We start from the raw sequence: 26,145 nt of genomic DNA on the forward strand, positions 1-26,145 counted from the left end.
GGCGCACGGCCTGGAGATGCAATACGCAGTCAGTCATCTGGACAGCCGAGTTGAGCGAGCCGCTCGCCGTGCGATCTTGGTGTCTCTGGCAGTAGATAGGTTGCATTCAGGACCCGGAAGAAAGTGACTTTCAGGACTCAAAAATAGGGCGTCCCGTTTTTATTGCATTGCATATCCATATTCCAAGGCGTACACAAAAACACATGTATTCGGGATATGCCGCGCACTCGGCGGGACGAGGGCGGCAGAGAAAATAGCTCCCTCCAATAACAATACAGTTCACGCGATAGGCCAACTAAGGCGATAGCACCGAGCTGAAAACTCAGTCCATGTACCGATATGGCAACCAATGCTGCCTACCGTAGCACGCACACAGGGAGATGTGAGATGCGACTGTGTGGGCCGGCCCGCGACAGGGTCGCCAGGGCGAGGCGATGGACAGAGACATCAAAGCCCCGAGGGCTTGCGCTTTGTTGTGTCGACACGCGTGATGATCTTGAAGCCTGTGCCGTTCGACTCGTTCTCGGAGAAAGCAAAGCTCGAGTGCATTTCCAGTCTCTTGAGATTGCGCACCTTCCCGACGGCCTTCTTGAGGCGTTGGCGAGATGTCTCGGGATTGACCTTGTTGAAGTGCTGCATCTCTTGGATGATATGATAGGACTTGGGGAAGTAGAACCGCCGAATGCTACAGAGCGGCAAGGATCAGTGTAAGTACAGGTCCACCGCCGAGTGATCCCGCATGTTTCACTCCTCGAGCAGGCAGGTTTTGCATCGACAGCAAGGTACTTACGCCTTCCATGTAAAGTCTCTCAATATGGCCGCGATGGGCACAACCACGATGCCAAACCAGAAGGCCGCATTGCCAAACATGGGCGGCACAATGCCGGCGAGCTCGGTGCTCAGGCCGATCATGGGACCGATCACCGAATACACCGGGAAAAGCACGAACCAGAGCCCAATGCTGCCAAAGATCGCCAGGAAAGTGTATCGCACCCAGGTATCCGCAATCAGGGCGGCCTTCCATGTGATGGTGATCAGATCGGTGGTGTAGATCATCTGGCCGAGCAGCCAGTTGTTGGCCACGCGGCCGTCGGCGAGCATGGTGCCTTCGCCGTAGACGAGCTTCATTAGGCTGTAGATGACGAGTGAGTGGAAGATCGAATTGACAAACCACGAGAAGAAAACGCTGTGGTTATAAAAGACCGAGTTTTGTCCGAGTTGGTACATCTTGGGATATTTGTCGAGCATCATGGCACTGACATAGCAGTCAAAAACGCCGATGGCCACGGGCTGAAAGAGGGCAAAGGCCACGTTGTAGGTGGCTTGCGTCCACGACTCGAAAAGGGTCTAAACAGGCGTTGGGGGGGGAGAGTGATCGCCAGTTAGTCAGACCATCGCTCAGACCGGAGCAGAGTCGCAGCGCGAAATGGGGGCGGCGGTGTGGGACGCTCACCTGGCCAGAGAAACCATTGTCCAGAGCAAACCACAGCTGAATCAAATACATGGTGATGTTCTTGTAGAAGCTGTACAGGATCAGCTTGCTGAGCCGCGAATACGCCCATCCGCCGTGAATCAACAGCAGCTTGCGCAGGAAGCGGAACTGGGCAATGGCAAAGTCGGCAGCTCGAGCGGCCTGAAGGCCCTCCATGCCCGAGATTCCGACGCCGACATGGGCTGACTGGATCATGCTGACATCGTTAGCGCCATCGCCGATGGCCAGCGTCACGGAGCCGCGAACGTGGTTCTTGACAAGCTGCACTACCAGCGCCTTCTGGAGCGGTGAGACTCTGCAGCATATCACCGCCTTGCACATGGTCGCCAGCTTCAGGAAATCGAACGAAATGTCGCGCTCGAGGGCAAAGCCAAGAGACTTGCCGTCAATGATGAGAGCCAGGGGCTGGATTGCCGTTCAGACGATATGGTCAGTAACCCATTCGCTACGGTCGAGGACATGCCAGCATGAAACCCCACACGGCCCATCTTCCAATCCGCCGGGCATTGGCCGGCACTAGTACAGCTCGTCCCCGCAGCTTTCGCCACGCATATTTCAGGGTAGTGGGCAAAACAAGCCTACCTCTGAGGGCCGGGGAACATCCTTCGACATCATGCGGGTCTTGGTCCGCTTCAAAAAAGTCTTCTTGGGATCGGCCGATGATGTCGGGAGCAAAGAGTACTGCGAGACCGTCTTGTCCTCGCGCTTGGAGGATTTGAAGCCCAGGAACGACTTGGAACCTTCGGTATCTCCGTGTCCCAGCTCCTCGGGGGGCAACAGTCCCTGGATAGACCGCAAGGTCTCGGCGAAATAGCTCTTGGTTTCAAAATGGTTGTCTTTGTTGCAGATCAGCAGTCGCATCTCGTCGTCCAGCAGCTTGCAGCTGTAGCCGATATTGATGGCCGTTTCCTGGCGATCGCCGGTGAGAATCCAGAGCTTGATGCCGGCCTCAAGGAGGGTATGGATGGCATCCGGGACGCCATCTTGCAGCTTATCTTCAATTGCTGTGGCGCCAAGGAGGATCAGATCCCTCTCGATCTCCTCTGCGCACTGGTCGAGCTCGGCTTGGCGATTCTGGATGGTGTTGGCAGCACTCTGGAATCGCTGGTTCCATCCCTCGTATTCGTCCTGGGAGACGACCCGGTAGGCGATGCAGAGCGTGCGGAGACCCTCGGCAGCATACTCTTCGAGGTGCGCGCATGTCTTTTTGTAGTGTTCGTTATTGCTCTCGGAGAGCCGCTCGAAGATCACGGTGTCGGCGCCCTTTGTGTAGAGCTTGATGCGGCCGTCGGGGCCACGGACGATGGCGCTCATGCGCTTTCGGGTTGAGTTGAACTCACAAATGTTCAAGATCTCGTATTCCTGCTCGACACCGTCGACATTGATGGCGACAGACCGGGGACGGCGCGTCTGAAACGGGACGATTTGTCAGTGTTAAAGACATACACAGCAGCAAAGTGGATTTGCTCGAGTAGCCCTCCCTCCCGTCCGTAGATTCAGGCAAGTTCGGGTTGGCTCCTACACTGCCATATGGACGGTGGATTATAGATCCCAGGCAGCATGGACATACCACAAAGTTGTATCCGAGCGATTTGGCGCCCTTGACCAGAGCGGCTTCATCCGGAGAGGACGCCTGGTAAATGACCTCGTCGGGATTCTCTTGCGAGGTTTCGGGAATGACCGTGTGGCAGACAGCAAGCAGGGTCAGGAATTCGTGGATAGTAACCCGACTTGGGCCATCCTCCTTCAAATTGTGGATGAGACGGTCAAAGCTTTCGTATGACTGTTGGGGACAAGTGCCGTGTGTGAGAATAAGAGAAGGGGCAACAACTCGCCCAGAGCTACTCGACCAGCCACGGCACTGAGACAGGCTCACTAAGGCGATCAACTAGTGGTGCCCCAGTCGTATATACAGCGATGGCTTACCGTTTTTTGCCCGGTCGAGTCTATGTATTCAATCTTGTCGTCCGGAACAACGTCGGCATAAGCGACACCGCCGATCGAGCACATACGGAACTCCATGATGTTGCAAGTCAGAGTGCCAGTCTTGTCCGAGAAGATGTAGTCCACTTGGCCCAGCTCATCAATCAAAGAGGAGGTCTTGGACATGGCAGGCGTATTGCTTGCTTCGTGGTACATATCCAGATCCTGATTGATGAGCGCGCTGAGAATAAATTTGACAAGCTCCATGGTGACGATCAAACTGGAGGCATAGATAAATACCGTTAGCTGCCCGAAGTAGGGAGTGGGCGGGCCCAAGATGCAGCGGCTCCAGCACGGTAGACTCACCTGAGCGGAATCAGGTTGTTGAACAGGATGATATAAGTCAGAATGTTCAGCCCAAAGTTCTTCCAGGCCGTTGCCGCATCGGGAGTCAGCAGCAGGATCGACTGCTCAAACCCGCCAGTCATCTGTTGAGTGTGCCAGAGAGAACGTCAATGCGCCAGGCAGCTGAGTTCGCAGGGCATGCAATACGCTTGGCTAGGCCGATCCACCGCAATAGCAAGCTTACCGATCGGATAAACATGCCCGTCGAACAGAGCAGCGAGATCAAGATCAGAATGCCAAAGAGGAAAATGATCTGCTGATTGACAAGAGCGTCGATCTTGGTGGACTTGATGGGTGTGGCCCTGAAAACCAACGTCCGTCGTCAGTCGCGCAGAGACCGGCATCTGCTTCCAGTCTGCAAACAGAACAAGGCTGCAAGGCCAAATGGCCGTGTCGGACATACGTAGCGTTTCGGAGGAGTTTGGTCTCATGGCCGGTGAAGACAACAACTCCGTAGATCCAAGAGGTGTTCCGGAGCTGAGCACCACGAAGCAACAGCTGGCTGGGATTCAAGGGGTACTCGATACCGTTGATCGTGATGGTTCCCTCGTATGTGTACAATGAGCTGTTGGGCTGCTCCGACTTGATCATGCCTACGGGAGGGCAATTTGATTAGCATTCATTACGCTAGCGCAGCCGGCTTAGGGGAAGCGCACAGACATCGGTTGCATTCACAGTCAACAGCAGCGACCATACATACCGGCTTGCAGGATTTGCAGCTGTTCCGATGAAGTGATTCCAGCTGTTTCCGGGAGCGCTTGCTTAATCTTCAAGTTGGTTTCGCTATAGACCGGTTTTGTCGGCGGCAGTCAATAAAACAGCTCAAGGCCGTCGCCGATTGCAAGAATTCTGGGCGCTGACGACCAAGTCGAGTGGAAAGAAGGTGGAACTCCATCGCAACAGGCTCTGCAGACTCGAATCCCCAGCAGCTGCGCTAAGGCAGCCCTAATACTACCACCGAGCGAATCAACCAAGCAATCTGTGACTCACCCATCCAAGTTGCTTGTCTCGATATAGCATAGACCTTCGGTCTCGGACGAGGACAACAGCACCAGATCGGCAGGGAAGTACTCTGAGTTCTCGACCCGGACAATGTCGCCAACAACAATGTCCTTCCACTGCTTCTTGGCAAAAGAGGTACCAAAGAGTACCGATGCCCAGCACGTATTGAGCTCGCGGTCCTGCTTGGCTCGCTTGGAGTCTTCGAGATATTCCTTGATGCCCGAAAAGACAATCACGATCGAAAGAGGAACGATGGTGGTGCCGCTGTTGGTGGGCGAGACGTCTTTGATTTGCTGTAGATGGCAACAGGGTCAGATAAGGGCAACTTGTGCCTACACCGGACAGACGGCTGGACGGTTTCCTCCATGCAGGACTGATTGCAGGGCTGATTGCAGGGCTGATTGCAGGACGGCAAAGCCCTGAATAGCCCTGTGGCGGGCCAGAGGCTAAAGGGCGGCTGGACTCGCGACATCAGCCCATGACAGAGTCGATGGCAAGCAAGCACGGATCAACATTGCTCCGAGCCATGGGCTGGCGATCAGTTCGTTGCATAACCAGCTCCGTCGCGCCACAAAGTGTGCCGTTTGGCGAGCGCCATCCCGCGAAGCCAGGAGGCTCACCATGCGGATGCAGCGAGAAGGCCGAACCGACGAACCTGGATGCACGAGACGAACAGGAAAAACAAGTTGGCGTATTTGGAGAACTGCTCGTAGAGGAACTTTGGCAAGAAAGTGACGGCATTATATTTGCGGGTCGAAATGGCGTTGTGGAGATACTGCAGCGCCTGGTTCTTGGTCGGATCGAGGAGATGGACGACACGATGGCCCGCCGCTGTTGACGGGCCTTTTTTCTGTTTGGCAAAGTCGAGAAGACCCATAACGGCAGACACAGCTGGGTCTCGGGCAGAGAACAGAGGGAGGAGGCGCCACGAGATAGAGGCGGGCGCCGTGGGAGACGACGGCGAAGGACGATGGAGCGCTGGCTTGTAGACCAAGACCAGATGGCAGGTGAAATCAGGACGGACGGCGCAGAAGGGCGGGGGTTTGAGGCTGCAGATGTATCCAGCCCGATCGCAGCCAGCCACGGCGCGGCCATCCACCGCCACCAAATGTGCGCGCCACAGCCCCAACACGCCAAGAACGAAAACCTTGCTTGGGACCGGCACCGGCGGGGTGATCTGCTGCAGCCAGCTCGCAGCGACAGGGCAGCGACGAGGATGCCAAGAGGGTGCATCGTAAGGGCGAACGATAGCGATGGCGTGGAGATGGTTGTGGTTTTGGCTCTGGCTGGCGACGATTGCGAGGAGGCGGTTGGTGGCGGTGTTCCCCGGACGCTGGTTCGACTGGTTCGACTGGTTCGACTGGTTCGACTGGTTCGACTGGCTTGATTGGCTCGATTGGTTCGATTTTCCACGCACCGGCGAGGAGCACGCGAGGCGGTTCTCGGCGAGAGCGGCCGTCTCGTCAGCCCCGCATCCATCGCCAGGATCCAAGCACATCCCATCCCCTCCATCATCAAACACCATGAGCGGCCTCAACAAGAAGCTCGAGCAGGAAGTCTCAGCCTTCCAGGACCTACAGAGAGGCAAGCAAACTGCAGTGCGCTTGGTTGTGCCCGAGGCGAACTTCCAGCAGCAGCAGATCGCCATGCCAGGATAATATCGAACCTCGAGAGGCGAAACACTGACTCTGATCTGCCACAAACATGGCTCATCCTGCAGATTACTCCAAGGCTGTCTCGTCTCTCCAGCAGCTGGAATCGCAACTGAAAGAAAACGATCTCGTCAAGAAGGTACTGAACTTGCTCGCCCTGTCCGAGCGTTTGACCACCCAGCCCAGCTCTGGCTCTGGCCCACATCCAACTCTTGTCGCCCTTCCTGCTCTCGAAAGCTTCGAGCCATCGCTCAACAAGCTTTGCCCCGGAACCATTGGTACTATCTGCTCGAATATCGACCAACGCCCCTCTCTTGCCACAGGAATTCGATCTGCTGGATCAAGATGCTGTGATCTACAAGCTCATCGGGCCTGTGCTCGTCAAGCAAGATCAGGGCGAGGCCAACGTCAACGTCTCCAAGCGCATCGAGTTCATTCGAAATGAAATGTATGTTGGACTTGTCCGATGCCTCCAGAGGATAAGAACTGTGTCTGAATGCGTCGTCGTCGACTCCGGCACTCCCTGCCGAACGATCGTGCAGTTTGCAGTCAACGAACAGCATTGTGGCCGTGGCGTGCCGTTTCCTCAGATGCTTTGACTCACGCCTCGTTGGTCGGTGGCTGGCCGTAGGGAGAGACTGGAAAAGCAAGTCAAGGACTTGTCGGAGAAGCAGGAGGCAAAGAAGCTGGAGGTAGGCGTCATACTGCTGCGAAAGCATCCTTGGCAACGCCGAATCTCATCGTGGCCACACTTCGGGCTCAGGTCGTCAAGCTGCAAACCGCAATCCAGCAAGCCCAGCAAGCCCAGGAAGCATCGGCATGATCGAGACATGAGGTCATGCATGGATCGAGTACCCTTGGCTATACCGGCTGCCCCACGGTGTTCAGAGGCAATCCTTGGCTTGCAATAAAATGTGCCCTGGAGTGCATCCTACTCTCCCCATGACCAGAGTATCTCCAGCGCCATGATGAAATCCTCTGCGCTCTCGGGCATCCCGTGTGCTTTTACAGAGCGCAGACGAAGCCCGCACAGTTTGAGGGACCAGAATGCCGATAGGCACACGAGATTACATTTTTTGGATCGAAAAAGCAGCCCAGACTCAAGAGTTGCCTTGGTTCACATCCCACGACGCTTGGCCACCCGTCCATCCGCACAACCTCTGTGCGCGAGATGTCTCTTGGTGGAAGCCAATCCACCGAGTATATCCTCCATCATGTATCCGTGTGTGTCGGAGCGGCAGCGGCTGTTACCAGCAAAGGCGGTAGGTGACGTATCTGCGAACCAGTGTTCAAAGGATCAGTACAGGGATCGATGTCAACTGGGCAAGCGGTCGCGAGCAGAAGAGCCATGCATCATTTGCTTCGATTCGATACGAATCAATCAATGACAAGCGAGTGTAGATCTCCAAGCGTTCGTTGGTGCACACGGGTCTTGCCGGCACATACTTTCCGGCGGTTTCACTGGGTCGGATGATCTTGACAACCTGGCCGCGCTGGAGGCCATAGTATCGCGCAATCGGATCGGTGCGCTGGATTCGCGGGAGTTGGGTTTCTTTCAGTCGGCTGGAGCAGACGGATCCAACAGGGAGTTGCGACGATGAGCGCCGAGCGTTTCGAAGCATGCTGCCGTTAGTGCCTATTTCGATGATTGAAACCCAAGGCTTGTGTCGTGGCAACGAGGCCGATCGATCCGCACCCATATCGCCGAGAAAGCTATACATACTATCTTGCTAGCAGGGTCTTCTTCTCTTCGACCGTCAAGACCTCGTGGTCGGGCACCAGGGTGTGCTTCGTGATGTTCACCAAAAGCTCGCTCTCCATGAACAGCTCGAGCTGGTATTTAGGCGCCAGCTCCTGGACGACCTTGTTGGCCGAAGGCGTCAGTTGTTTCTGGTAGATGAGTATGCCCTTGACGACTCCCTCGACAATCATTCGCTCGCAGATCCTGGGGGAGCGAGATCCGTCGGTGAGCATCAGCAACCATTGCTGGGCTGGGCCGGCGCCAGGCTTGGGGGGCGGACCGTCGTCGACAAGACAATGTACGCATGGGCCGCCGTTCATAGATTCGACAATCGCGCAGCGCTTCGCTACCAGTAAGTGCCCCTCCTACCTCTTGATGGGCTTTATTCCCACTGACTCGTCCTCGGCAAAGAAAACCAGCAGTTTGTCATTTTCGTCGTTTTCGCGCCCAGCCGCAAAGATGAGCGACTGTCGGCTGGAGAATGAGCATGCGCAGCGCTAGTGTCAGAGATGGCGAGCTCCAGTGGATGAAGAGCGCTTCTCCGTTGATTCAGCGCACTTGACGAGCGCCCGGGTTGTGGTCGAGCATTCGCCCGTCACGAAACAGAAGCGTCACCGATCGAACAGATCGAGCGCCAGCATGCAGAATCCAATGCCGTGTGGCCCGACCCAGATCAGCGATACGCACTCGATGTGTCTGTTTTTTGAGTATGTTTCTCTGAATTCGTCGAGGGACATCTCGAGCTCTGCGGTACTGACAAGATATCCCTGGGGATGTGTCGGTTGCAGAGGGCGCATTGACGTCAGCCGAGCACCGCACATGGGCGAGTGGGCGCAAACATACTGCTTGCGGATAGATCGGCCACAAATTCATACGAAATGCCGCTGCCGCGCACTTGGCACGATCGGCGCTGGGCATTCCGTCTGCGACGAGATCATTGGGCTCGGCGCCAGCAGCTCGACTTACCCGGTCCCGGACGAGCTCGCGAATGGTCCGGAAGACCTTGTGGAGGCGCGCAATTTCTCTGTCCTCATCCATGGCTGTGTGTTTGAATCGACTGTATCGGTATTTTGGGTCTGGTGCTGGTGCTGGCGCCGATGCAGATGGCCAAGCGGCTGGGCGAGTCGATGGGGGTGATGCGACGGAGCAGCGGCCCTGATCAGTCCCAAGCGGCGGCCGAATCTTGTCGAAGAAAAAATGCGACACACGTGTGCCGGCCACGGGTGGCCATTCTGCGGCCGTCGTGTGGCTGGATGTGGCTTGGCTGGCTGGCCCAGCAAGACCAAGGGCGAGCTGCCTGATCCCAGGTTGTTCGCCCATCAGCTCTGTCCTGGACGATCGCCGATGTGCCCTGTGCGAGCCAGACGGACAGCTGCCGAGAAGGATTTCGCCATGACCATTGCGTGCGCTTTGCAATGATGCGCGGCCCGGCCATGCCGATATCTGGCGCGGTGTGAGTTGCTGCAGAGCGACAATGGCCGTCATTGGCACTTGTCAATGGGAACCAGCGTGGAAAGACCCTCGGCGTGTCGTCCTCAGCATATGCTCAATATAGACGTCGAAGAAGAATGTGTATATGAAGCGAGTTCAGGAAGGGAGAGAGGGGGGCAGGCTCGGTCATGATGTCAGTGCCCTTCATTCGGCCACGGGCCCGGCGATTTTGGGCTGCTTGGCGCCCCCTGGTCCCGTCGCCGGCCCTTGACTCCATCTCGCTCTTGAGCCCGCCGTATCAGACTGCAAGAGCCCAGTTCTGTCACCGATCCGCTCCCAAGATGATGAAAAAGCCAAACATCCTAGAACGCAGTCTGCAGAAATCCAAGAATGCCGAGGTGCGTCCGCTTGGCCCCTCCCTCCTCGTCACTTTTGCCCATCGCACTAGCCGCCGTTGCTCAAAGGCATTCCGAATCCGAGCCCAAAGGCCAGCCGACCACAAGGCCCGATAACCCATCGAGCACAAAAGGCCGCTTTCAAGCCGATAGCTACTGACCCACCGACTTGCACCGATGTTTCTCGACCCGCCAGATCAATCTCTCGGCATTTACCTTCATGTTCTCCGAGATGATTCAGTATTCGCAGAAGCGAGTCCACGGCATCCAAGACCTGGAGAAAAAGTAAGGCTCTGCTATCCGTCTCGTTCGGCTACTGCCATTTGGCTGTCGCTGGTGCTTCTGTCCGGCACCAACCCACGCCTCTGCCCACAGCATCCGGGAGAGCATCCAGAAGCGCCTGTCTTGGGCTCGGTTCTGTTGCCATCTGTCTCGCTGACACTGCTGCCGACCAAATGCTATCCGTCGTCACCACGAATTGGACTCGATAGACTATCGGACTACGGCTACCGAGTGGGCATCCGAGTACTGGAGCTCTCGGCATGGAGGGAAAAGAGCGGTCGCCGCGAAACCCGGGTGCTGCCGATCCTATACTTTATCACGGGGCCGATCTGGAAGATGCTCTTTGGGAAGCAGGCCGACTCGCTTGAGAAGGGTACCGAGAATGAAGACGAGTGTGAGTGTCTATTTTCAATCCGATGCATCTGTATGCCGGAAGCAGCTGCCGATTGACGACTAAAACGCATGAGGGATCTGGATAGACATGATCTCGGACAACGAGCCGATTCTCTCCAAGTTCATATCCATCCCCCGCGAGATGTCGCTCTTGAATCCCAGTGCCTTTGTCGGTGGCATTGTCGAGGCCATCCTGGATGGCTCGCAGTTCGTAAGTAGTCTCCAAGCTCCCAGTCGATCGACGTCTAAACAGCTCTAGTCGCCCAAGGGCATCGCCTGGACCTGCAGCACACCGACTCGACTGCCGACGCAACTCGATCCTAATACTACCCCTGCGACTTGCCCATGCAGCCATGCCGAGTCACTGCACACTCCACCCCGATCGAAGGCTTTCCGCTGCACACCACGATCCTGATCAAGTTTGACAAATCCGGTGGGTCTCTGCGCTGCGTTCGGTATCGCTGATGATCTGATTTGGTCGTGCGCGATGGTATCCAACGCCATCTGCATATCCATGCATGCGTGCATTCTTGTCGCTAACAGTCACCTCGCTCTTCTCTATGGCTTGGCGATCGGCAGTCATGCAACGCGAAAAGGCCTTTGAGACCCGATAGACAGGGGTGAACACTAAGAGGCTTGGTTGCTGTTGCGTATGTGAATGTCCAACTACACCAGCCCAAGACATGCGGTCCGGGATCCAGGTTTCTGTGGTGCGGATGGTGCCGGCTGAGGAGTGCAAAATACAGCCCACTGACAGCCGGACTGCGAAACATGCGCCTGATATCGATTTGGTGATAAGTCGGTGGTCACGCCGGAGCCCGCGACGATGCTCGCAAGATCACAGGGGTGTTTATTGGATGTCGAAGTTGATGATGTCCAACAGGGACCGGGCCGGGCCGAGAAGTGAGAAACAGCAGCGAGATGGGCCGGCCTCTACTTCTTCTTCTTCTTTTTGGTGCCCTCCTCGACCTTTTGGCTGCGGGAAGAACCATAGATTGCTGCAACAAATGGGTAGACCGTTAGTCACCAGCACCAATGCAGACGGATTGCCGCGATCGCTGGATCCGTGCGGATGTATCATTGCATGCGACCGCCGCATAACCGGCCCAGGCGATCCATGAAGGCATTTGCGGATCAGCGGGTTTGTCCTTGGTCCCAGAGTCGCTCGCTACACTCACTCGAGATACGCGGGGGCTTGCCGCGAGCAATCAGAGCCTTCTCGCGTGCCCGCTCTTCCTCGATCCAGACGTTGTCCAGTTTCAGCGCCTGGATTTTCGGGTTCTGGTTTGCGAGCGCAAGGTAGTTGAGGTCGGGGTTGTGCCAGGTCAGCATCCGGGTGCGCACCGAGCCCTGCGCCAGGACGTTCTTGAATGCCAGGGGGGCAGTCGGGTCTGTGGCCGTCAGCTGTGCGCGGCTGGAGTCGTAGACCTTGTGTCGGAGGGCCGTCAGGGCCTGCTGGGCCTTGGCCGTCGGCTTCGGGGCAAGCGACATGATCGTTGTGGCAGCTTGATCAGAGCCAAATCGCGGCCGCCAGATGGCGCACCAAAGAAAAAGCCAAAGACCGAGAGTGCTGCGCATGTGCCCAGAAGCAAACGCACCTGGACCACACGTGGTCTGTGTGGCTTGTGCAGCACCAGCGCACTGCCACAGCAAAATGCCACATTTCCATGCGGGACGGCCAGACCGACCGAGACCAGACCGACCGAGACCAGACCGACCGAGACCAGACCGACCAAGACATGGGCTGTGTCGATCCGATGTGACGTGGGGCATCGTGCGCGGAGGGCGATGTGTCTGCGAGGCAGGTGCTGGCCGGTCTGTGCGGTGTCTCGTTTTCGTTTCGCTGACCAGGCCGCGCCGGATTGCAAATTCGCTTTCGGATTCCATCGCTCCATCGCGCTCCATCTCGTCATCCTCATCGCCGCCGTCCTTGCCCGCCATGAGCACGCTCTCGGTCGTGGGCTTGACCAAAAGGCTGCCGGACGATACGGTGCTCTTTGAGAACTTGTCGTTCCAGCTCTCGCTGCGCTTCGAGACCTCTCCATCGGTGCTAGTGGTTCGCGGACCCAGCGGTACTGCCTGCAATTGCAGCTCGGAAACCTGGCGCTCGGTGAACATCCAGGCTGACCAGACCTCCATTGCGCTTGCCAGGCACCGGCAAGACAACGCTACTCAAGTGTCTGGCCCAGCTGGTCCCATACGACAGCGGCGTGGTTTCGCTCGACGACCAGTAAGCTTGCCTCCAAGATACGGAATCGCAACCGATGCGCTTGCAACCGCCTTGATCCAACGGCCTCTGAACCCATAGGCCCATCCTTCTCCTAACAACACACATCCTCCCATCCAAAGACAACCGGACCAGCTCGGCATTCCACGCTGGCGCTCGCTGATTCAATATGTTCCCCAACGACCGCCAGTCTTTCCAGGAACGCCGCTGGAGTTTGTGGAGACCCTCTCTGGCTTTGCCTCGCAGAAGCCCAAGCGAAACTGCCTTGACCCCGTACGCATATTCTCTCTTATCTCGCATTGTTATGTTGCTCCGTTGCTGCGGCCGCTATGGATGCTGCTGCACAGACTCCGTATCCAGCATGAGTTGCGGTGTACTGACAACTTTGAATCGCTTCATACTGCCTCAGGTGACCATTGGCGAAAGGTGAGCCGCAACCCGAGAGTGCCGGGGCTGCAACGGGCGATAAAAATGCCTCGACAACGGCGTCTTGAAACCCCTGTGCTGAGCCTTGCAGTCGTTAACGGAGATGCCGGTAATCCCAATACAGCTGGGACCTCTCACCAAGCGCCTGGTCCAAGCAATGGTCCGAACTCTCTGGCGGAGAAATCCAGCGTGTTGCTCTCGCAATCGCAGTGTCGAGACAGCCGACGGTGCTGCTTCTGGATGGTACGAGCCCTTGGTGAAATCTGCAGCGTGTGCGAGATGGTGCAGATGCGGACGATGGCCTTCACTCTGGCAACCGTTGGCTCACCCTCACTGATTCTTGGACAGAGCCCACATCGGCCTTGGATGCTGCGACCTGCCAGAAGGTTGAGGCGACCCTCAAGAGCCATACCTGCATCTGGATTACCCACGACCCAGCTCAGGAGGAGCGGGTTGCGACGGCCAGCCTGCTGCTGGAGCGCGGGCGCCCAAGCGAGTTCATTCTCCACCAGCAATGAGCGCTATGGGTTGTTCGCAAAGGACTGCAGCAAGCCAGCCCATCTGCTCCAGTTCAGAGATCGCACTCAAGCCTGAATTCCTGGATCACAATCGGCATCGCGCTGGTTCGAATGAGTTGATACATATTGTTATTCACATCTCAGAACGGATCGCTGGCATCCAAGTCTGAGCGACCGTCATCGTCTGTCCAGCAGAAACCACAACACGACCACCCCTGGTACCCCCAGATGCGCAAGGTCTTTGGCTCCAGCAACCAACCCAACAGCGAGCAGGCTTGGGGCCGGGGCTGGCTGCGGAGCAATGATCTGTCCGAATCGATGGAGCGGCGGTCGTCTTCACCTTGCTCGGAGTCGCTGTCGTGGAGGGCAAATACGGGCTCGGACGTCATCTGGTCCAGTCCAGCCATCTCTGGTTTGTGCGGGTGATGCACCGATGGGGGCAGCCCGGGAAGAAAGCGAGCCTGGAGTCAGAGAGATGGGATTCGGCGGCGGCTGCCAGGGCATCATGCTGAGCATGCCTGAATACCACTCAGCAGGCCTGAATATCACCCTGGGTACGCCGATCGACGAGATCACCAAGACAAGCTACCTCGCAGATACGACTGCACCCCAGAGTCGTCTCGGCCACCACGGCCTCGTGGCCGGGAGATCTTGGACTTCTGGACTGCCTCCAGTCGGCGCTCGAGCCGACAAATGTGCTGCTCGTTGAGAGTTTGGATGGACCATCCTGTGCTCTCGGGGCAATGACGACTTGGATTCCGCTCTTCGTCCCAGGCAGACGGAATGTTGTTGCTGGCAGAAAGGGCATCTAGCTGCTCATCGAATAGGCCGGATGCTGCCGGTGGCACCAGAGAGGACTCAGAGCCGATGGTTTGCTCGATGCCGTCGACCATGGCCGGGAAGGGGGGGGCGATGGATGGCAACCCAAAGCAGCAGAGGTTGACCACAGACAGACACCAAATACACTACACTATATTCAGAAAAAAACGGGACAATATAGCCGTTTCCATGAACATGTAGTATGTGCTGTGCTTGCGTCAAGCAAAGCCACAAGAAATAAAACAGATCACTTTGGCAGCCTCCGAGTGAAGACCGCCGGTCGCTCTCCGATCTCCACAATCGACCTGCATACTGTGATCATGTTGCGCGCCGCATTGACGTCGCGATTCCACACTGTCCGGCAGCTGGGATTCTTGCAGCTCCTGACAAAGTGGGAATTCGCAACACTGGGCGCATCGAGTCCTTCCAACCGAACTGGCTCCAGGCACTTGGAGCACACTTGCGAGGTGTTGAACTCGTTCGTCGAGGCCACCTTGACGCTTCCATGATGGTGATTGGGACGGCGTCGGTGGTGCTCGAATTGCTCAAAGTACCGAGCAAACCGCTGCCTCCGAGGGCTGGATGCATAGCCCTTGCCCTGTCGCCATGACGCATTGCCAAAGGCGATCACCACATCGGTCCGTATCGGGGCGTGCTTCAGGACGGCCTTGCACATCCTGTCGACGGCCACTTGGCGCCTCTTGTGGCCCGTGAATCGATGGTGACGGGCCTTCTTGCCAAGGTGGAAGTCGAGCTGCACTCGCAGCTCCGGTCGCAGGACATGGGTGAGATGGACCTTGAAGGCCTCCGAGGACGACACCTTGGGCGAGGGGGTGGTCGACATCCAGGTCTCGATGTCGAGTTGCTTCTTCTTGGCATTGTGCCACTTGGTGTTGGACGTATGGCCACACATGTGCTGGTAGTGGCCATTGGAGAATGAGACCACCTCGTCTTGGTGGCCCGGTGCTTGGATGACCGCCGTGAAGATGGAGCCGACTCCAGGATCGATGCCAATCCAAGTGGTGCGGTTGGGGTCTGGGTCGCCGATGTGGGCCTGGATACGCTGCTCGGCAGTCGGAGGAGGCTCGATGGTCTCGGTGTGATCGGTTCGAGGCAGAAACTTGACGAGACCGATGGTGCATCCAATGCCATCGGTGCTGATCTCGTAGTTGAACAGCTTCTTGTTCACGTCCCGCTCTTGGAAGAGGGAACTACGCAGCTTGAAGCAACTGCGCCAGAGACGATCCTGGTTGTTGACACCGTCCTCACCTTCTTCCTTGAGCTTGTCCCTGGTGAGTCCAAGGCGCTTCTTTGGACCCAGGAGATTCCAAAGAGTGACCGTGTCAATCTTGACATACTTGGCCCTTGCAGTGCATAGAGGAACTATCGTGCACACGGCCGGAGGAGTGTCCAGAGCGAGCTGCTTGAGGGCCCACTTGAGTCTGGATGCCAGCTTGTTGATCTTGGACTTGGTGGTGCCGAGCTCAGACTTGGCCGTGGTGAACCTCTTGTCGTCGGAGGGAATGCCTTGGGTAGTGAGCTTGTCCAGCTTGGCCTGGCGCTGCAGCTCGGTGACTCGGAGGGCGGGCATGTCACAGTCGATCCACTTGTGGACATTGTCGACCATCTTGTCTCGGGCGAGGATTCTCACATGGTGTGAGAGGCGATGGAGGGCCCGGAAGCGGTCCTGGTCGTTGCTGTACCGAAACTCGTCCAGGACGTGGCCAAAGTCGGGATAGAGGAACTCGAGATCGGCCTTGGGTGGAGTCGGCCCTGGTTTCTCGAAGAGCTCGAGACAAGCCTCGATGGCTTCGTGCTTATGCTTGTTGGCTGGGAAGACGGCAGCGCAGAAGCGGCGAAGGAGTCGCCAGTAGGCCAGGTCGAGTGGGTGGTGCAGTTGGTAGCATAGGCATTGACAGCCAGTGTGAGAAGCTGACTGTGAGCACCATCAGGCAGACGAGGGGCCGGAGGCAGGTCTGCGTGCCGAGTGGTCTGGTAGTCGCGAAAGGAAGCGACCAGATGCTCGTTGTATTTCTCATTGTCCCCGGTCGGGGAGAGGGCACCGTCCTGGACAATCGTGAAGCATTGGCGGATGAATGCAGGTGTGGACTTGGAGATGACGGGGATGGGAATATCCTGCTCGATGCACCGGAGGATGTGCAGGTTGGGCAGCCTGGATGCCTCGAACTGGATCTGGGTCATGGCCTCGACGGTGGCCTGGATCTTGTCGCGGAGAGCGGGATTGAGACAACAGCCATCCATCGTCTGCTTGAAGCAGCTGAACTGAGGGGCGGATGACCTTCCATCCACGAGTGGGACGACAGAACTCTTGAGGGGCCGGTATTTGGGACATTTGCTGGTGTTGCACCGTTCGTGATCGGTGCCATCGCACTGGCGACATCGCTTGCCGGTACTCGAGGAAGTAGATGGACCAGGCTCGGTGGGATCGACATCCATTGGATCTGCAGAAGCAGTGGTGGTGAGCGACGGAGCAACAGACGACCAAGCATGCGTGGGATCAGAATACGAACCAGAGACAGGCTCCGACTGTGACTTGGCTTTCTTGGGCCTGGGTGGCCGAGGCTGGCCATCACCGGTACCCTTACGCTTCGGAGGCATGGAGGCAGAGGATGCTGGATGTCTGCCAGTGGTACTGGTCAGAGCAGAGACTTCTCTTTATCGTACAATAGCGCGATGATCAGATCAAGGCGAGATGAGGGAAGAAAGCAGCAGGACGAAGGTGTGGCATTTATACCCGAGAGCAGGAACCCGTCTGCGCGGGCTGGTTGGGGAAGTGACCTGTTCAAAAATCGCAGAGGGGTTCAAGCCAGGGATTTGAGCGTGAAAATGGCGGCGTGATTGGGGAGCTCAACTCCAAATTGGAGGAACTCAACCCCAAATCGGTGGGGACTCAACCCCAAAGAAGTTCTCGATGGGATTGAAGTCGGGTGAAGCAGGTGGGGTGAAGATCACTGACCATCCTCGGCGCTCGATGCAGTCCAGGACAGCCCGTGTCTTGTGCATGCTGACATTGTCCATCACAATCACAGAGTCGTCTGGGAAGGCCGCTCGCTCAAAGAACTCGACCATCGAGTGTGTCTTGAATGATGTGGGGATGTACATGCGATGCAGCACACCAGAGTGGTTGATGGCAAATGCCACCGAGACAGACTTGTGCTTCATGTGATTGCGCTGGCGAAGCGGAGCACCCTTCGGTGAGTATCCGTAAAGAGGAAAAATGGATCTCCTGATCCCTGTCTCATCGACAAAAACGAATCGTCGTGGGTCAATGGAGCGGACCTGGTCCCTGAACTGTGCCACTCGCTCATCCAGTCGCTTGGACTTGTAGAGGTGTGTTGCCCTCTTGTGTGAGAGACCTGCTCGGTGGATGGCAGTGTGGCAGAGTGAGAGTGATACTTTCCTCTGGAGGATGGACTCGAGCTTGCATCGCAACACAGGACCAGTCTGGAACGGGTCCTGTTCAATCAGGGTGCGAATGACTGGACATGCCTGCTCGAAGAAAGTGGATCTGCGAGCTGTGACTCGGGATGGGTCATCCAGCTTGCATCCTCGGTGCCATCGATGGATGGTGCTCTTGGATACACTGAATATGGAGGCGACCTTACGCAGGCTATGGATGAGGGCGTAGCATCGCAATGCGGCGGTGCGAAAGTCGGATGTGTGGCGAATGGTCATGGCCAGCGCGCGATGATATTGGGTAGCAAAATATTCGATGAATGGTCAAAAACCCGGGTGTCCCGTTTTTTATTGGATTGCCTGTAAGGCCCAGACAGCAACCTCGCATGGACCGCAGCGAGTATGCAGCAGCGAGTGCAACAGCCGGATCCGCTCTCTGTACAAAGCCGTTGCCATAGGTATCAAAGATATTGACTTTGCAGTGGACGCAAGTATCGGGACACATCGATGTTCGATCAGCGACCAATGATTTGTTGCGCTCTGGCCATGACCTTTCGCTCCAGAGGCTCGCACTGCTGCTGACGATCGTCCTCTAGCTCTGTCCAAAGACCAGGTCTTTCTCATGAATCACTGGCGGTGGCTGGGTTTGCATTCTTCTCCGGCCGGGCTTCTTGGCTGTTTGTGGCTCTGCATCGGCCTCGACTTGAGATTTGATCCCTCTATTCTTCGACGGCGCCTCGGATGATGCATTGGCGAGCACAGGAAGCGACACAGCATGGCCGGACGATAGGCCCTCACTCGTTGCTCTAGACGCCGTTGTCAGCGGCCGCCCACTTCGAGCACCTGCGTCTGTGCGCCGGGAAGGTCCGCCCGATGCGGTAGATGCAGCAGCAGAGGATGGTGTGCGAGCCGGAGCAAGCTCCGCATGGAATGTCGTCGTATCCGGAATCTTGGAGGATGCCTTGGATGATGACTTGGTACTTTGCTTGGGAGGTGGGGGCTTGATGATCTTTTGTGGTGGAAAGGGCTCAAGTCCATCCAGCGGTGGACTGCCGCCGGTCAAGGTCATGTACAAGGCATTCGCCTCGGTGTGGTCAGGATGGAGCTGAAGCAAGCTGGCAAGATCTTGGCGGGCCTCATCAATCCTCTGTGCAAACGGACAGTCAGCAGGAGCACTGGCCTTTCGCTCAGCAGCCACAAGGCTCGCTCATATCAGCATTCTCAAGGCCGGCAAAGCAAGAAATCGTCCCAGGAGCCGTGTGCTTGTTTGATGCAGCAGCAGCACTTGCCTCGGCAAGATAGTATGATCTGGCTCGATAGTAAAAGAACTGCCCGACGGTGGGATCGCATTCGATGGCCTTTCAGAAAGCCAAGCCAGAAAGTAAGCTCCATGCTCCAACAGAGAGATTCAAAACGGCCGCCACAAGTACCGTCGGAAATGAACCGCCGCAGCCTTGGGTTGGCTTACCTTGGTAAATTCATAGATTGCCTCGACATAGGTCCCCTGGTTGAAGTGCCGCTCGCCCATCATGAACCGCACAATGCCGCATCGCTTTCGACACTCAATGTCGGCGGGATCGAGTTCCAGTGCCTTTAGGTTGTCTGACAGCGTGCGCTCCAAGTGCCCAGCCAGGTAGTAGCAGTCTATGTCAAGGAAGCGGCGCGAGCCACAGGCTGAATGGGTTTCTTGCCTTGAAGCACAGCAGTACGCTTCTCGGCACAAGCAAGCGACAGAGGGCTGGTGAGAGTGCTCACCCGCTCGGTTTTTGTAAATCATAGACTCGTAGGGATTGTACTGGAGGCCGATGGTGAAGTTCTTGAGGGCCTCTTCGTAGTTTCGAGCTCTGTTTCGCACGGCAATCGGTCCCACCCACACATCATCAGAGGCATCAAATACGTGGGGAGCATTGCGAGAGCCGCACTCGTGTTAAGCATAAGGCGATTGCCATGCCAGAGCGGATCCTTACTGGTACTGCTCGACTCCGATCTTGTTGTACACGCTTCCGAGGTAGTTTCGAATCTCTTGGGTTCGTTCTGGGTCCAGCTCCGGGTGCTCCAATGCAGCGTTGAGATCGCCAATGGCATTGTCGCTCTGCCCGAGTTGGGCAAACAGAATGGCCCTGCAGATTTTGATCGAGCCAACGGCAGATGCGCTTGTCAGTCAGTGTCGATTCCGGAGACGGTCCATGGCTTACCGCTCAACCACAGCAAGCGCGGCGCTCAACCTTGGCGACAAATTTTGCCATGAGATATGATACCTCCTAAACAATATGATCCAGTCGCGCGGATCCAGCTCGATGGCATGGTTGAGGTAGTATATGGCGTTCACCAGGCTGCCCTTGAGGATCTGGTCGGAGGCTTTGTTCTTCAGATCGGCCGCCTCTCGCATGACGTACTCAAAGAGCTCGGGGATCTCAGGATGGTCGGGCCTCAGCCTGATGGCCTCCTGGAGGTCAACGTTGACGAGGTCGACCTAAGCAACGGCGGAGCAAGGGAGTATGCATACGTTGGTATGTATGTTGGCTCGTCCAAAACCCAAATGTAGCTTGCTCGTCAAAGTTATGGTCACAGCCGCCAACGGCGACTTGTCCGCAAATTTGACGGGCTCCGGCACATACATTCCGTTGCGTCTTGTAGATCTTGGCTCGCAAGATGATGACATCCACATCAGTCGGCAGGAGCTCCGTGACTTCGTAGAGGAGCTCGATGGCTTCGTCGTACTGCTCCAACCCCAGGTGCGCCAGCGCCCTGCCAAGCGGAGAAACAGCGGCATCGTCAAGACGGAACTAGCCGCTTTTATGGCACACCGAGTTGTTCCAGATGGTTTTTAACTTACATCCTTAAAAGCAGCGAGCTTGGAGCCACCCCACCAAGCTCCTGTGCGAGCATAAACATCTTGAGGGCCTCCCTGAACCGGAGGTGGTCGAGCAGGATCTGCCCCCACGTAAATGCGACGTTGGAGAACCGGATGGACATGTAGACCGGCCGAGACTGCCCTTGGCGGGCGAGGATGTCGCGGGCCATGCGAAAGTTCATGATGGCGCTGTCAAAGTCGCAGACGCACACACAGGCCTCGGCCTTGTGCCAGAAGTAGGCAGCCTCGGTGGGCCACAAGAAGATGCTTCTGGAGAATTCGGCGATGGCCTGGTCATAGTCCTTGTTTTTCAGACAGTCAAACCCCTTGGCACTACTGCATCCGTCGCCGTCCGAGTGCGGAGAAGGTGGCATTGTTGCGAATCCGGCGAGGTGACCCGGCAAGAATATCCCGAGGCGGATGGAAGAGGGAACGCAGCATCACGGAGGCGGGTGAGTAGAGATGTTTGCTGACGGGAAGGAGCAGCACCACAGGGAAATGCAATGGTACGCACTGCACATCGGCCTGCCTCATGCGGAGCTCGTCCACAGTGACTCTGGGCGGTCTCGGCTTGGCCGAGGCTTTGTACATTTCTCACGGGCGGCTGTGGGAAGCAGGTTCGACGGAAGCAGGTTCGACGGAAGCAGGTTCGATGGGAGCAGTCCAACGGGCAATGCGGCAACTGGCGGCGTAAGATATCTCCGGCGACTTCACTGCTGGCAGTGGCATTGGCTCGACGCATCCTCTCTCGCTCGCCAGATCGTCGATCAGGGGCAATGACGCTGGTGGTGCGGCTGGATTGGTCGTGTGAGCGCGCCACAGGGGATTTGGACGGGCCTCGGGTGGGGATTTCGGCGCCCGCTGGTCTCGATCGCATCGCCCTCTGCCCGATCCTTCGCCATGGCATCCATCATCAGCAGCGCCCTCCAATTCGTCCACGAGTGCCGAGAGTTCCTCAACGTCTTCCTCTATGACTCTGGCACGGAGGCGTTTGAGCTGTATCCCACCCACGGCGCTGTTATCGTCGCTCTCCTGGTCATCCCCTTGATCATCAATATCTACGTCGCCTACTGGTTCTCGATCAAGTACCCTCCCTTGGTGAGCCGGGCTTGGCCAGCAGCAGAAAATGGATAGATGGACCGATGGGTGTCTAGAGAGGAGCTCTGTAGCCGATTTCGGTGCGCTTTCCATCCATCAGCGCCTGTTATCGGGTTCGGCAACCCCTGGCTCTGGGCCCATTTACTGCTCCTCCTGACGAGAACCCCCCCCCTTCGCCTTTCTACAGCCGCCTCTGGATCCCGCAGGCCCTTACGGCCCTCGGTCGCCCTACCGCCCTCGATCCGACAACAGCTCCCCGTCTTCCCAGCCTGCCGCCACCCCGGAAAAGTCCAAGAAGCTGAAGAAAACCGAATAGGTCCTCCTCGGCTACATTTGATCGACGGGGGGCTGGCCGATCGCACTCTGCATCCCCGCTCTGCACCGATTTCTCCACCCGTCACCTGCACTCTTGGCCTGTTTCCGAGCTTCTATGATGTGATTCCGTCTGTTTCCGGGTGCCACGCCTTTCCTGTGCAGAGCTCCCTCTGGATTCCGTTGCTACCAACCAGATCTTGCTGGTGCTTTGGGAAACAACGCCCGCTCCGTCATTTTCTGATGAGAATGTATTCTCATTGATGGAAACTCCCGGCTCTCCGAGTCATGACTATCGCAGCTCAAGGGCAATGGGTGAAGGGGGGGGCGGACGCTGTATTTTCGGTTGCCCGGGCCAGCCATCGAGCACAGCGAAGGATCCATGCATTGGTGCTTATGCCTTGGGCCGGGATGAGGTCGAAGACGAGGGCTCTTCCTTGTACGGATAGTCCAGAGTGCGATCCTTGCGCTTCCACACCCACTTCTTGACACCGGAGGTGCCGTAGGTGGCCGATACAAACACACACATGCGCTTCTTGAAATCTCGGATGAAAATAGGGTCCCACAGCTCGCTGGCGACGCCTAGATCTTTGCAGCAGCGGACGAGGGCGTTGGACTTGCATCCTTCCGTAGCGGTAGCGACACCATCCTCGGTGAAGTAGTCCTGCTCGCCTCGAGCCTGGGCAGCGAATCGTCCGAGACAGAAGAGAGAGTACTCGCGAGACATGGTTCGGCCATTCACCGAGTGCGGCCCGCGAGGAACCATGCCCCAGCCGCCGGGACCAAATGCTCGATTAAGGATTCGGCGATACTTGATCTCGGGCAGATAGAGGAGCCCGTCTGCAGAGGCCATCGAGCAGGTGTGAGCGCGAGCGCCAATGGTCTGCATCTGCGGAGACTCTGGCGACTCTACTGGCCTTACCTGGTTTGATTTCAATATCTGCCTCCTCAAGCGGACTCATTAGGACGTCGACGCTCTCCTTTGGAAACGGCTCGGACGAAACGCCGTAGTGGCCGGTCTGCACGTTCTCGTCCGACGGGAACCATGGCTCGTTGAAGGGAGACTGCTTGGAGCCTGTGGCCGCCGCAGAGCCATCGCCGGTCGAGTTGGATGCCGCTGCAGACGAAGATGCGGCTCTGGCAGATGTTGGCTTGGGCAGGTATCGGCTTGCAAGGAGCATAGGCCGCCCCCACGGCAGACCGGCCCCGGCCAGCGTCATCCGGCGGAAGCCAGGCGGAACGAGAACGGAAGCGGCTGCAGTCTGCAGAAAATGGGTCCGAGACATGGCTGATCTGAAGGACGGTAGAGCGAGCTGGCGATCGAGGCAAGAGCAGATCCTGGCCTTGCAAAGTCCAGGACCAAACCCACGACTGCGGTTCCCGCCTGGCAGATCGCGGCACAAACTGCGCCTGCTCGTCCAGATCGCCGCAGAGAACATGACAGCAAACGACAGCGGAGGCAAGTGTGATATTGCAGGGCAGTGCCTGCTGCGGACCACCGCTCAGATGTGACTATTGGCAGTGTTTTGCAGTGCACTGGCAGTGCACTGGCAGTACATTAGCAGGCAACGGCTCGCCACAAAGTCCCGCAACGAGAGCCGCCGGTTCAGTGCTGGCCCTCGAGCCATCGTTCACAGTCCAGAGCAGCCATGCACCCGGATCCAGCGGCCGTAATGGCTTGTCGGTATCGTCGGTCCTGGACATCACCGGCAGCAAACACGCCAGGGACGCTGGTGTACGAGGTCCCGGGCTGGACGACAATGTAGCCGTCCTGATCCAACTCGAGCTGATGGCCGTTGGTGCCGTTGCCGCCTTGCTGGAAGATGGTCGTGTTGGGAGTGTGTCCAATCGCATAGAAGAGGCCGTTGACGGACAAGTCTCGTCGTTGGCCCGTCAGCTTATCCTCGATCTCGAGCGACTGCAGCAGTCGCCCGTCGCCCTTGGCCTCGATCGGAATGGTGTTCCAGAGGATCTCAATCTTGGGATGGGCCATGAGGCGGTCGGCCATCACCTTGGAGGCTCGCAGCTTGTCGCGCCGGACCAGGACGTAGACCTTGGAGCCGTACTTTGTCAGAAACAGAGCTTCTTCCGCAGCCGAATCGCCACCGCCGACAACAGCGAGGGGCTTCTTGCGGAAGATGGGCACGGCACCGTCGCAGACGGCGCACGCCGAGATGCCCGACTGCCAGTACTTTTCTTCGCCAGGCAGGTTGAGACGCCTGGCGGTGGCCCCCGTGGCCACGATCAGCGAGTGGCAGAGAACAGGATCCTCGGCCTCTTTGTGCTCGAGCCACAGCTTGAAGGGCCGCTGCGTCAGATCGACCTTGGAGACGGTCTCGGTGTGGATCACGGTCCCGAACTTGGACGACTGCTTGCGGAACAGCTCCATCATCTCGGTGCCGGAGATGCTGTCGGGGAACCCAGGGAAGTTCTCGACTTCGGTTGTGGTTGTGAGCTGCCCGCCTGGCGCAATGCCGCCGGCCATGAATCCTTCGTACATGACCGGCTCCATGTTGGCTCGGGCACAGTAGATGGCAGCAGTGTGGGCAGCCGGGCCGGAGCCGATGATGACGACCTTCTTGAGCTGGGATTCGGCGTCGCCGAGGCGGGTCGCGGTCGAAAAGCGAGCGCCGGGGACGATTGCCGGCACAACGGCATAGTGGATCGAGATGGCGCCGACGCCGGCGACAATCTTTTGCCGCGGAGAGAGGGGAGAAAATGCCCCGCGGATGGCTGAACCCAGATAGGGCTTGAAGAACCGGGCAACCATGAGGCTGACTGCGGGGAGAGCTAGTGATAGCAAATCGCCGCGCCAAAGGGATATAAAAACGTATGAGCGGGACGGACAGGCACGGCAACTGGCCAAGACGGACATGAGCCGAGCAAGACCGATGGCGAATGACGACCAGTTGGTGGCTAATCGGAAGACTGGACGCCAGATCCAACGCACAACCGCAAAGATCGCCGCTGGGTGCTGAAACAGAATGCCATCGATCCAACGGCGGCAGCATTGATGCCGGAGTCCAGTAGTGGAATCGCAGCAGCGGCGACACAACACGCAGTACAGACATGCCCCGAGACTCACCACGGGGAAGGGATGTTGGCCTTGATGATGCAAGCCCAACAGAAGCCAATCCAGCGCCGATCAGCCGAAACATGGGTCGAGAGAATCGGCGAGCTTGCGGTCATGTGAGGGCCACATGCCTGCGCCATAGCCAGTCCAGCCAGTCCAGCCAGTCCAGCCAGTCCAGTCGGTCCAGAGAGAAACGGGACAGAGTTCCTTCCTGGCTTCAGATGTCTGAACCCCGCTGACTGACTGTAGACCCCAGTGGGCAAGCCACGCGATTGTTTCCCGTCCTGGTTGGCAATATCTTTGTGTGGTGTATCCACTCGATCCTCTGGACAGTTCTATGCTAACTCGACATCAAGATACTCGGGTGACTCGAGTCGCTTGGCTTCCCGACAATGTGAGCATACCTGGGATGTGTTGAACTCGTTCACCGAGCACTCATGGATCTTGGAGACGGATCGGTCTGGTGGGCGTCTCTGGTGATGGTGGAATTGCTTGAAATACCGAGCGAACCTGAGTCTCCTGGGACTGGAAGCATATCCCTTCCCTTGCTTCCACGAGGCATTCCCAAAGGCAATCACCACTTCGGTCTCCTTGGACATACTTGCTTGGCCATGAATGCGATGAGTGGGTGGGTGTATTCAGGTTCCAGAAAACACACTGTCGTGGTTAAAAACGGGGGTGTCCC

The 26,145-nt window shown here is 57.3% G+C and overlaps 10 protein-coding genes across 10 annotated transcripts; 4 read left to right on the plus strand and 6 right to left on the minus strand.

Annotated features, from left to right (window-relative positions):
- Positions 1 to 128: 128 nt before the first annotated feature.
- On the minus strand, positions 129 to 5,833 carry BJ171DRAFT_489619 (uncharacterized protein). Its single transcript, XM_053109526.1, has 12 exons — positions 5,478 to 5,833; positions 4,811 to 5,115; positions 4,521 to 4,603; positions 4,224 to 4,413; positions 4,005 to 4,122; positions 3,782 to 3,903; positions 3,419 to 3,695; positions 3,063 to 3,275; positions 2,075 to 2,902; positions 1,454 to 1,897; positions 791 to 1,347; positions 129 to 685 (listed from the first exon to the last, which is right to left on the minus strand). Exons 1-12 carry the CDS (start codon positions 5,697 to 5,699, stop codon positions 448 to 450), a joined length of 3,597 nt encoding a protein of 1,198 aa, XP_052970751.1. The 5' UTR covers positions 5,700 to 5,833; the 3' UTR covers positions 129 to 447.
- Positions 5,834 to 6,221: 388 nt separating this feature from the next.
- On the plus strand, positions 6,222 to 7,448 carry BJ171DRAFT_489621 (prefoldin subunit 6). The gene is made up of 5 exons (XM_053109527.1): positions 6,222 to 6,406; positions 6,543 to 6,613; positions 6,798 to 6,922; positions 7,106 to 7,166; positions 7,238 to 7,448. Exons 1-5 carry the CDS (start codon positions 6,346 to 6,348, stop codon positions 7,295 to 7,297), a joined length of 378 nt encoding a protein of 125 aa, XP_052970752.1. The 5' UTR covers positions 6,222 to 6,345; the 3' UTR covers positions 7,298 to 7,448.
- Positions 7,449 to 7,507: 59 nt separating this feature from the next.
- On the minus strand, positions 7,508 to 9,534 carry BJ171DRAFT_489622 (RNA polymerase Rpb5, C-terminal domain-containing protein). Its single transcript, XM_053109528.1, has 6 exons — positions 9,182 to 9,534; positions 8,903 to 8,982; positions 8,585 to 8,689; positions 8,198 to 8,419; positions 7,921 to 8,037; positions 7,508 to 7,749 (listed from the first exon to the last, which is right to left on the minus strand). Exons 1-6 carry the CDS (start codon positions 9,251 to 9,253, stop codon positions 7,722 to 7,724), a joined length of 624 nt encoding a protein of 207 aa, XP_052970753.1. The 5' UTR covers positions 9,254 to 9,534; the 3' UTR covers positions 7,508 to 7,721.
- Positions 9,535 to 9,987: 453 nt separating this feature from the next.
- Positions 9,988 to 11,330, plus strand: BJ171DRAFT_577768 (NO signaling/Golgi transport ligand-binding domain-containing protein; the record flags this gene model as incomplete). The annotated part of the gene is made up of 6 exons (XM_053113838.1): positions 9,988 to 10,044; positions 10,238 to 10,326; positions 10,533 to 10,717; positions 10,803 to 10,927; positions 11,068 to 11,149; positions 11,296 to 11,330. 6 exons carry the CDS (start codon positions 9,988 to 9,990, stop codon positions 11,328 to 11,330), a joined length of 573 nt encoding a protein of 190 aa, XP_052970754.1.
- Positions 11,331 to 11,649: 319 nt separating this feature from the next.
- BJ171DRAFT_577769 (uncharacterized protein) lies at positions 11,650 to 12,207 on the minus strand (the record flags this gene model as incomplete). Its single annotated transcript, XM_053113839.1, has 2 exons — positions 11,650 to 11,714; positions 11,895 to 12,207. The coding sequence occupies 2 exons, from the start codon at positions 12,205 to 12,207 to the stop codon at positions 11,650 to 11,652; spliced, it is 378 nt and encodes a 125-aa protein (XP_052970755.1).
- A 448-nt stretch (positions 12,208 to 12,655) lies between these two features.
- Positions 12,656 to 13,887, plus strand: BJ171DRAFT_577770 (putative ATP-binding cassette transporter; the record flags this gene model as incomplete). Its single annotated transcript, XM_053113840.1, has 6 exons — positions 12,656 to 12,788; positions 12,868 to 12,946; positions 13,066 to 13,216; positions 13,353 to 13,369; positions 13,494 to 13,612; positions 13,718 to 13,887. The coding sequence occupies 6 exons, from the start codon at positions 12,656 to 12,658 to the stop codon at positions 13,885 to 13,887; spliced, it is 669 nt and encodes a 222-aa protein (XP_052970756.1).
- A 4,559-nt stretch (positions 13,888 to 18,446) lies between these two features.
- Positions 18,447 to 21,351, minus strand: BJ171DRAFT_565159 (uncharacterized protein; the record flags this gene model as incomplete). The annotated part of the gene is made up of 8 exons (XM_053113332.1): positions 18,447 to 19,270; positions 19,592 to 19,767; positions 19,879 to 19,967; positions 20,091 to 20,243; positions 20,319 to 20,348; positions 20,382 to 20,596; positions 20,742 to 20,871; positions 20,960 to 21,351. The coding sequence occupies 8 exons, from the start codon at positions 21,349 to 21,351 to the stop codon at positions 18,716 to 18,718; spliced, it is 1,740 nt and encodes a 579-aa protein (XP_052970757.1). The 3' UTR covers positions 18,447 to 18,715.
- A 494-nt stretch (positions 21,352 to 21,845) lies between these two features.
- BJ171DRAFT_595791 (uncharacterized protein) lies at positions 21,846 to 22,657 on the plus strand. Its single transcript, XM_053114628.1, has 2 exons — positions 21,846 to 22,075; positions 22,263 to 22,657. Exons 1-2 carry the CDS (start codon positions 21,878 to 21,880, stop codon positions 22,389 to 22,391), a joined length of 327 nt encoding a protein of 108 aa, XP_052970758.1. The 5' UTR covers positions 21,846 to 21,877; the 3' UTR covers positions 22,392 to 22,657.
- On the minus strand, positions 22,621 to 23,883 carry BJ171DRAFT_455178 (mitochondrial genome maintenance MGM101). The gene is made up of 2 exons (XM_053108268.1): positions 23,310 to 23,883; positions 22,621 to 23,227 (listed from the first exon to the last, which is right to left on the minus strand). Exons 1-2 carry the CDS (start codon positions 23,824 to 23,826, stop codon positions 22,782 to 22,784), a joined length of 963 nt encoding a protein of 320 aa, XP_052970759.1. The 5' UTR covers positions 23,827 to 23,883; the 3' UTR covers positions 22,621 to 22,781.
- On the minus strand, positions 23,837 to 25,503 carry BJ171DRAFT_455180 (uncharacterized protein). Its single transcript, XM_053108269.1, has 2 exons — positions 25,473 to 25,503; positions 23,837 to 25,177 (listed from the first exon to the last, which is right to left on the minus strand). The coding sequence occupies exon 2, from the start codon at positions 25,155 to 25,157 to the stop codon at positions 23,994 to 23,996; it is 1,164 nt and encodes a 387-aa protein (XP_052970760.1). The 5' UTR covers positions 25,158 to 25,177; positions 25,473 to 25,503; the 3' UTR covers positions 23,837 to 23,993.
- Positions 25,504 to 26,145: the final 642 nt, after the last annotated feature.

The sequence above is a fragment of the Polychytrium aggregatum genome (assembly GCF_025602895.1).
Source record: "Polychytrium aggregatum strain JEL109 chromosome Unknown BJ171scaffold_4, whole genome shotgun sequence".
NCBI lineage: Eukaryota > Fungi > Chytridiomycota > Chytridiomycetes > Polychytriales > Polychytrium > Polychytrium aggregatum.